A 10,453-nucleotide genomic window follows, 5' to 3' on the forward strand; every position below is an offset into this window, starting at 1 on the left:
TCACCCAGAAATTTAAATACACGTGACCTAATGGCTGTCACTACGAGTCGGTAGACTCGTTGTGACAAATACCCCTTAAGCCACTCGTGTTTTCCTTGGCTGAACAAACAAAAAATAGTGAAGAACAACATCTAAATACGCCTTTGACTCTTCTTTTATGGGGACATATGCGTATTAGAATTTTTGAAAAGCGTGTACATAGTCTAAAAATTGGGTATCACCGTATTCATTAATGTCGTGCTAATAGGAGAATTATGTAATAATTTAATCTACGTAATGTCTTTCTTTTCGTCTTACAAACGCCACAATGCATTTTAGTTGTAGTGTATGTGTATAGTTTCTCAAAGAAATCTTGAAAAAAAACTTGGTCTAAATCGGGAAACGTTATGGATATTCGTTAATAGAGTTTGTCGTGTCACCAGAAGAATGATTCACTACTTTATGAAGCTTTAAACTACTCCTGTTATAAATATTTCTGCCTTTTCGCTTTAATTTTGGCCCATTCCTTCATATATGTTAAACTTTTATCTTTTGATGGCGCGCATTTCATATTTTGGCGGCTGTAAAGTTATGTGCATTCTTCCCATCAATTCCGGAAGCGGAAACTCGTCATCAGGTTGGAGGTCATAGTTTTGAAGCACACAGCTGAAGACCAATAACAACTCCATCTTTGCCAACTGTTCTCCTAGACATATACGTGGTCCTGCAAAATGAAAATACACTTTTTGTAGTCCTTTTCGATGTTTGATATCTCTTTAATAATGAACACTATAACCATTCAGGAAAGCAGGACAACACAATGTAAATTCCACAAAGAGAAGATACACTGCATATAACAAAGTTAACTGTCATGTTAATTATTACTGTGACGATTTTACACAAAAACTACAATACTCTCAGCGCAGAGCTACCACAAACAATATACAGATTAATTTTGTCGAACTCCAATAAAATAAAAAACAACGCAATCCATAGCAGAGGTTAAAGTATAACATATTTAGACCAAGAACGATTTCATTTGATGTCAGTTCCGTTTGCTACCATTTTATATTTGTTTTCTATATTGGAACACAAAATTCCAAACATATCTTAGCTGCTGTAGGAAAAATATAAACATTGTAAAAAAAAAGATTGAATATAAGTTGATCTTACCTAAACCAAATGGTATATATTTATCTGGCCTTGTAAAGTTACCATCAGAATCTAGAAAACGGGCTGGTTCAAAAAGTTCTGGATGTTTCCATAATTCAGGGTCACGTAAAGCACTCCAAATATTGGGCAATACTAATGAGTCTTTAGGAATATCATACCCATTCACTTGGGTATCATTTACAGTCCAACGTGGTACAGATAGTGGTACCGCACCAGCCAATCGCAGCACTTCAGTAATGGTAGCTTCTGTATAGGGTAGATTCATTCTGTCAGACATATTAGGTGGTCTATCCTTACCAACGACTCTGTCTAATTCTTCTTGGACTTTCTTCTGTATGTCTGGATATTTCAGCATGAACAACCATCCCCACATCAGTGTTGTGGTTGTTGTCTCCGTCCCTGCAGCAAACATGTCTAGTATCAAAGAATACTCGTAATAGTAGTGGTATGACAATCCTTTCACACCCTGCGAACCAAATGGGTTTTCTTGGGTTTCTTTATCCCAGTCTTTTGTTATTTTCAAGAAGACGTCAAGGAAATCTCGCACGTTTTCAGGGTTATACGTTTTATCATGCTCTTTCAGGAAGGGCTCAACAATTCCATACATTAACTCATGATTAAGGAAGTTTTGCTTCCATGTTATAAAATCAAGGGCCGCTCCTGCACCACGAAACATGGACCCCAATCCCAAATATAAGCGACCAATTTCAAACATAGACTCCAGTGCTCTAATACAGGTGGTAAATCGTGGATCATTGTAGTCAAATCGTTCTCCTAAAATCATTGAGCACATCACATTGTATGATATGTTATTCATGTGTTCCATTGGATAAAATAAGTTCCCTTGGTGATTTTCAAATTCTTTAAGTAGATATTCTGACTCGTTTAATATTCTCTTCTCCATCAAAGCTTTCCCCATTCCGAAATTGCGAAGGTTGCTCAGAATTATTCTCCTCTTGAATTTCCATACTGAACCATTTGATAGTACGATACCTAGATAAACAAGATTATGTTTTCGTTACTGTACTTTTGATTTCTTTAAGTAATTGTATGTTTTATCTTACATTTCATATTGATTCTAATGACTTGGTAACATATCTAATGTATAAATTAGCAAAATTAGGCTTTATAGACAAGAATTTTACATATATCATCTCAAAAAGCGCTGGCTCAAATGAATCCAGTACATGCTCACATTTTAAATGAAGTTCGTGCATATCAATGACCTAATTTGCATAAAACGAAAAGACGTATCATAATGACAGAAATCTTGACATATGTATGCTCCATCAGATAACCACTGATAAATATTTTAGCTAAATGTTTGTGAATTAATTAACATAATTAGCATTGAAATTTATAATTGCATATATTCATCGTTCACTTTTAGTATGTATGCGCCCAGGGATTTGAGGAAGTATAAAATACATGTGCCGCTATAGCTCTGTGCCAAAGAAATTCTAAAACGTTTTGAGCACAATGTAGGAAAGTATTATATACAAACTGACATCATTGTTTTCATTTTACTAGTATATCTGATTTCGTGCAAACTATATAGTGAATTTTGCATCAATAATGGATAAGTTCTGAGGTTGTCATTGTACATTCACAATGTATACTACAATAGCTATATCACGGACTTCGCACCAAAATAAACCAGAGTATCACGGACTTCACACCCTGAATGGAGACTTTGTCTAGTATCAAATGCAGCGTATTGCTCGAGCGAAAGCATGTTGATTGCTCTGCCACCAATATATATATTGTATGGACTTGCAAATAAATAAGTGCTGACATGTTCCCTAACTCTACCACGTGATGGATGGAATTCGTCACTATTTTAACGGTGGATGTCTTACCGTTGTCGATCGTGCCGATCTTCGAGAAAATGGGAGGCCGACCCACGAAATCATCGGCCCTGTCGACCAAAGCTTTCCTTATAGTGTCATAGCTGTTGAGAACTACGACCAATTGAGAACCTATACGTAATGTAAATACATCACCATACTTGGCTGCCATATCACGGAAGGTACGGAACGGTGTTGCACTGGCCACAGCAAACAGGTTACCTAGTACTGGAAGCCCCCAAGGACCAGGTGGTAGATTGCGATTTCTGGTTCTGGAGAAGTCAAATAACCAGAAAGCTATCAGGAAAGTTATCACTGCTAGTAAAGCTGTACGTAGATCCAGCCATTGTATAAGCTCGGTCAACTGCATGACTGCAATGATGTTCCGGGTAGTATAGTGGTAGCAGTTAATCAATAATCATTGATAACCAGGTCGTTTTAAAACGGCTCATGCGCAATGGGCGAAAGCGGTACGGTCATCACAGTGTAACATAAAACATCAACCAACGCAGAACTATAAATATTCTATGTGCGATTATCTTTTTTGCTCTATACTTAAAAAATAACATTTATGATTTAGCAGCCTGCAAAATTTGACTGTGTATGAATACGAATCACAATAAAACTATATTGAATATGTATGTAACTGCTAGAAATAGGGAACTAATGGATACACATTTGGTTCCGTTATTTTTGACATCTTCACTTATATTAACAGGAAATTAGAAAGATTTAAAAGAATTCAAAGAAAGATGTAACAAAGGCCGTAAAAATACACAAATTCACTTATAAGATATATGTAACTACTCAACAACATAAATGATATTTCTGAATCCTGATGTCTTGAAAAGGCCTTTGAAACATCCAAAATTGCCAGTACTTCCCCCGATTTTTCTTTGATATACTGGCGCTGGTATAGTTATGTTATTCTCCAATATTTTTTTTCATAACACTCGTGACCTAAAGGGTTGTCACTACTTGTCTGCCAATCCGTAGTGAAAGAGCCCCTAGGTCACTCGTATTTGTAAAAAATATAGTGGTGATAACAGCTAAATGTCGAATAATTATGCTAACGATGGCCTCTGAAGATATGGATTTACAGTTTGTGAAATAACCACGTTTGTCCAAGTAGGCCTATACCTTGATGGCCACCGCTGCTGGGGGCATTTCCGTGTAGAACTTTGTGTTCTGAAAGTATGTCTTCCATCAGGTCACACTTATAGAAATAAACGAATACAGAAAACGCTGAAACAAACAATTGATACTTTCATAGTTCAGAATCTATGTAGACTTTAGTCATAATTGTCATATGATTCAGTAGTTTCGACCCTGTCAATGCAAGCCACATCCAAGGGCGCCATCTTTCCGGTGTGCAACCATGTGACCCTATTGAACTGACGGCTTTACTTTTTATTCATATGTGCACAGACAGTGTATTTCTTCCGTGTCTGGAATATGCGTCAAAGCAATTTTGCACTGAAAACGGCAAGGTAAGGACAAATCTTGAGGTTAAACATTATATATACAGTTAGAGAGAATTTAACTTTTCAAATGCACAAGGGTAATCTATGATTTCTCGTTTGATATACTAGTAATAGTTCTCTGACTCGGAGACGTGATGAGAACCTTATTTTCTTGACATTTATTAATGTATACATCCGGCATCGAGAGAGTTATATTTGCATGTTTTTATTGACACTAGTGTAGCAAAATTTAGAGATGTCCTGTAAAGGTATTAGTGGCCAAACTGTAGAAAAATTTGTGGTGTTTTAAGTGTCCTCTACAACAACTTAAAGTGTTGTGTTTATCAAAGCAATGTTCGTTGGGAAACGTCGACACAAAATCGCCTAATTATACATTTGTAATCGTTCCCCATCACAAAGGTGTATTGTCGACTCCAAAGGGGTATTGTATGCTTCCTTTTCACAGTCGTGTTTTTTACATTTGATATATTACCTTTCAGTCAGATAGGACTCAGTCGTGGCTGTTTTAAAACCCGCCACATGTATTGCATTGCATACATGATTTTATGTGTCATGACACTATCGGATGGTTTTCTGAAACCACTTAGAATCGAGGTGTGTATGGACACGCTTGACTAGCCAGCATACCATAGTCCTAAGTCGAAACCTGTACATGTCATCCAGGCATACCCATAATCTGAAGTGGTAGAACTTATACACATACATACATACATACATACATACATACATTTTGTATTGGTAACGAGGAACTTGATAACACATCGAAATGTCACAACTTTCAATATATGAAATTGAAACATATTCATTCATAATGCTGAAAGAATCACAACTTTTTAAAGGTTTTCTCTCAGTGTGCACCATCACTGTACTCACAACTTTTTAAAGGTTTTCTCTCAGTGTGCACCATCACTGTACTCACAACTTTTTAAAGGCTTTCTCTCAGTGTGCACCATCACTGTACTCACAACTTTTTAAAGGTTTTCTCTCAGTGTGCACCATCACTGTACTCACAACTTTTTAAAGGCTTTCTCTCAGTGTGCACCATCACTGTACTCACAACTTTTTAAAGGTTTTCTCTCAGTGTGCACCATCACTGGTCATCACTGTAATATGCGATATACATCATGTACTTCTTTGAAGCTATTTATTCACTTGTGTATTTCGTTTGATATCATGTATACTTTTCTAAGGGGCAACATCAAAAGTTCAATATAATATATCTAACTTAATTGCTTAAGTTAGGTCCCAGACCCCCCCCCCCCCATCTAACCTAACTGACCTAAAATTGAAAATCGTTTCAGACTCATACTGTATACTTCCACTTTCAAACAACGTATGAATATACTACTGAATTATAAATAAAAACAGAAAACCATTTTAACTCAAAAAAATACTTTTATTGATAACCAACAGAACACAACAACACTGAATTTACACGTCGTCACATTGATTACTAAGTAATACTGGTATGTCTGGTTTCACTTTCTTTCTTTTTTGAAATGGGAGACATTTCGTGAGTGGGTGTAGGCTCATCAGCAACACTTTGATCGGATGATTTTTGTTTAACTGAAAACATATTTCAAAATAGATTGTTTCGACTCGACCTCCTGGGACATGAACTCGGCTAATGACCGTCGGTCATTTTTGTATTTGGCATGCCACAACTTCGTTGCGCTTTCCTATACATCGGCCCAGGATTTGCCCTGTTGTTTTTTTATATTTAACCAAATCTTGTTTGTTAGTTTCTGGAAGTCGTTCGAAGGGCATTTATAAATGTCCATTGTGTGAGGAGAACATTATGGACCAGGAAATTGTACGAACCCTGATTAAAATCCGATGTAGATGTCGGCTAATCGTTCATTGCTATTTTACCTTCGTTATTTTATCGCCTCCTCTGAGGCTAAAAAATGTAAACATGTGCCAAGAAGGTCAATTCAGGAAAAATAACGAAGGGAAAATAGCAATGAACGATTAGCCGACATCTACATCGGATTTTAATCAGATTGGAACCCTTTGTGTCTCGAGGCGACGCCAACTGAAATGTGCGTACGCACACTCTGGATACCCAGATACCTATTTTGCAGCGAATTTGAAAGCTGAACCGCGTACCGCTGATAAATCGGACCGACTGTACGCAGTGTTATTGGTAAAAGCAGCCTTGAAATTGTACTAAATTTGCCAAGTATGACGTTAAATCGTTTTTGACGGTTGAGAAATTAATTTGTCCACCCCCCCCCCCAAAAAAAAAAAAAAAACTAAACCAATTAAGTTTTTTTGTAAACATCGATCTTTTGACATCGCCCCTAAAGAAGCCAAAAACACTATACAGTTACAACCACCTATGACCTGTAAGTGAACTCTGAATATCCGGGGTATGGTGGTGGCATGATAATCGTTCAACATGTTAAAGCATACATAGGCGTTCGTTTTATCTCTTCAATGTATATGATTCAAGCTGGCAGGTGGACAAGTACTGAATTATTGGTTCCGGATCGCTGACTGCTGGCAGGTCCTGAAAGGATTTTATAATAAGAAAAAATAATAGCATTATATATACATGTTCCATCCAGATCGTATATACTAACAATGTTGGCCTGATTCCACCGATTACCACTAGCTGGAAACTCCGTGTGTAGGGGTAAATGGCTGCTTGCAATGCGGTAAAAATAAAAGTACCGCAAAAATATTTTTAAGTCTATTTTTTCGCAAACACAACCAACGGCAAATATACTAGCATGGGGTTTAGACAACTACATTCTGAGATATAAGTTTTTACATTATAGGCGGATGGTGCACATTGATGGAATAAAAAAATATATTTCCACGAACGAGTCAGATATAATAATGGTAACGAACAATGTGAAAACTTAAGTAACGGTGGATCGGAAACGCAGACTGTCATGTATCATATTTGCTTTCCTGGCACAATTAAAGCAATTTCGAAGATTTTTGTCCTATAACACATGTACATTTCTAAGATAGTTACAAATTTACACCAATATCTACGAAACAATAGCAAATCGAAGGCAGTATGTGTCCCCGTCAACCATATGTAATTTTTGATATGTCACAGCAAACACCATGGACTCCCACATTCATATTCACAGTCATGTTAATCACATTGGGATGTGCAGTAGGAGAAATATTAGAGACGCTTTTTTACATAGTACAGGTGTTCATGTTAAGTTTTAGGAGCAGACATTTGTGAGAGTAATACAAGTTTTAACAAATTATTATCATAATGTATCTATTATAGTACTTCATTTATTTTTTTCTCATGATCAGTGCTAATCTAATGATCCTGTATTCTCACCCTGGGAAGGCATGTCAATACTAGAGTCCTTTCGTAAGTGGAGTCCCCACGAACTATCTAGTTGCGATGTTCAAAGGTGCAAGAAACTCTACAATAAAGGAAGGAAAGATGGCAAACTGCCAAATAATCGTATCCAGATCCAGCTGCTTGGAGACTGCAGAGCAGGGAAAACGAGTCTCCGAAAGAACTTGATGAAAGAGAGGTTTGACCCAGAAGAAGGAAAGACAAAGGGCATAGATATTCAACAAACTACAGTAGATGATAAATGGTGCATACTAAAGACTAATCTCAGCAATTATTTCAAAGATGGGTTATTATGGTATATTGCAGTAACCTTATCAGGAGAGCGAGATGAGAAAGAAAGAAAACAAACTGCAGGATGGCGAGATAAATGTAGATCGTTGTGGTCCTTAACTGTGATGTTCCTAATTGCAGCTCTCTGCAGATTAATCTATTTTCTCTTACCTTTGACAAGCAAGGTAGCCATGACAACGTTGTTGTGTACACTTTGTTTGTTCCTTGTTGCTGATGGCCTTGCTGCCTACCGATATGGGGGTAGTTTTGTTTTGTTTGTACTTTCACATGATGCTATTTTAAGGACTCTTGCCAATTTTGGTGTGTGCAGAAGCACTAAAATCATGGATTGCCCTTGTTCATCACTTTTTCTATGTGTCATTCTCGCGTTTTTCTTCTTAGGGGTAATATATGCAACAGGACTTCGTACAGGCATGGCAATCGCATTCAGTAGTATGCTTATACCTATAACCAACAACGAAATTAAGACTGGTTGGTATAGATGGCTTCCAACGGATGCTAGTATTACTAATATCCTTGAGCAGGGCAAAATCAGTTTTGGAGGTTGTTGGGGAGGATTACTCTTCATTATGATCATGAGATTGAAGCTGTTAAAGACATCAACTCGTATGGAACATCTGGTTGAATTGTTTGCTCCAGTATTATGGCTTGTCTTTTTTTTCTTATCATTTTCATTGTTTGACTTTAAAACTGAAATATTTCACTTCAAAGAAAGTAGACTTGCCTGCACTGGGTTTCTCTCTTCCTTTGCACTATTGGCTGGGCTTCCTTTTGGAAGATTGGTCCATTCCAAATTCGATGTAAGCCATTTGAAATTTCTACCACTGACCATCATTTTTGGTGGACTATGTGCTTCTGTTTGTGGCATGACGATTCCATATGATCGAGACATTTCTTCATGCATTGCTATCTTTGTCTTTTTGCTTTTGGTGGGAGCAGAGATTTTCCGAAAATTATGGTATAACAGTCCTGCCCACGTTGATGAAATTACTTCACATCTGGTGCAATGCCATGTACTTCGCCGGAAATCACTTTCCATGACTCTGAATTTCTGGGACTTTGGTGGAGATGAGTTTTACTATTATTCCCATCATGTCTTCATAGCCAATACAGCTTTGTTTCTGTTAGTGTTTGATATGAGAAAATTCAAGGATGCACACAACAGGGATAAAGAACTTGAACGACTTGTGTTTTGGTTACATTCAATAAATACTAATGCTTCCAATCTCTCTTCTCTGATCTTTCTTGTTGGAACTCACAAATATTTTGTCTCAAAGGAAGAACAGAGAGATATTGCTTTGTACATAAAATCAAAACTATACGATGTGAATTCCGTGTACTGCAATCGACTAGTGATTAACGAACAAGACAATACACCCTTATTTGTGGTGGAAAACTCTCAACACGCCGATGAAAGCGACGTGAAGAACCTGCAACATATGATATTGAAACATTCAACTGAAGCTGACTTCATGAACGAAGAATTCCCAATAAGATGGCGTTGTTTTATTGACTGTGTTCACCAGGGCTTTGCTAAACCTAATCTTCTTAGTACATTTACTGAATACCTAGGTAACAGTCGAACTGAGAGAGCAAAAAGTGTAATTCCCTTTGACGATGTGTATAAGAAGGCAAGGACCAATTGCGGAATTGAAGATAAACACGACATGAAAGCTATGCTCGAATTCTACCATCAGAGGGGTGACCTCATGTATGTTCCTGATGACCCATGTCTTTCCAAGTATGTCATTCTAAACCCAAAGGTGCTCATAGACGCCATGTCAGCCATCATCAATATACCCGATGAAAAACACAGGCAACCAAAAATGGCAGACAAATGGAATAAACTAAAATCGAGTGGAATCATCCACCAAAAGCTTCTGATATCATTGTTACAGACTCTTTTAAAAGATGTCCAAATTCTTGTTAAATTACTGCAGTTGTACGACTTCATCTGTCCACTTGACGAAATGGATGAAACATCTCCGGAACATATCGCGACAGAGTACATCATACCATCGATGAGACCTACTTGTGAAAACCCTGAAACGTTGGGTCCTAGAAAACCTTACAGTATGTTTTACTTCGACTTTGGTTACTTCAGACCAGATGCAATATTCTGTAGGTTGATGTCAAGATGTGTTCAAATGGCACACTATTCCAATGTATATAAAATGCAGGACATTTTAGTAAAGATGGCCAGTTTTCGTGCAGATTGGAAATTGAGCCCCATTTGATCGAGCAGCATCTAATCAAGGTTGCTATCAAGACCGTTAGAGGTACGAATCCGTTTACTGTCCTCAGTATGCTAAACAAAAACATCGAGGACATCACGAAACGAG

The 10,453-nt window shown here is 37.3% G+C and overlaps 1 protein-coding gene across 1 annotated transcript; it reads right to left on the minus strand.

Annotated features, from left to right (window-relative positions):
* Positions 1-524: 524 nt before the first annotated feature.
* On the minus strand, positions 525-3,369 carry LOC144450968 (cytochrome P450 2J4-like). The gene is made up of 3 exons (XM_078141726.1): positions 3,012-3,369; positions 1,153-2,145; positions 525-703 (listed from the first exon to the last, which is right to left on the minus strand). Exons 1-3 carry the CDS (start codon positions 3,367-3,369, stop codon positions 525-527), a joined length of 1,530 nt encoding a protein of 509 aa, XP_077997852.1.
* Between the last annotated feature and the right edge of the window lie 7,084 nt (positions 3,370-10,453).

This window comes from Glandiceps talaboti, chromosome 20 (genome assembly GCF_964340395.1).
Source record: "Glandiceps talaboti chromosome 20, keGlaTala1.1, whole genome shotgun sequence".
NCBI classification, from domain to species: Eukaryota; Metazoa; Hemichordata; class Enteropneusta; family Spengelidae; genus Glandiceps; species Glandiceps talaboti.

What these genes read in the sequence shown, in the direction of transcription:
- LOC144450968 (XM_078141726.1), bottom strand. Translation starts at nt 3,369, where the DNA reads ATGCAGTTGACCGAGCTTATACAATGGCTGGATCTACGTACAGCTTTA. An exon ending in GATCGGCACGATCGACAACG is followed by an intron (nt 2,146 to 3,011) that starts GTAAGACATCCA and finishes TTGTTTATCTAG; the next exon opens with GTATCGTACTATCAAATGGT. An exon ending in ATATATACCATTTGGTTTAG is followed by an intron (nt 704 to 1,152) that starts GTAAGATCAACT and finishes TTCATTTTGCAG; the next exon opens with GACCACGTATATGTCTAGGA.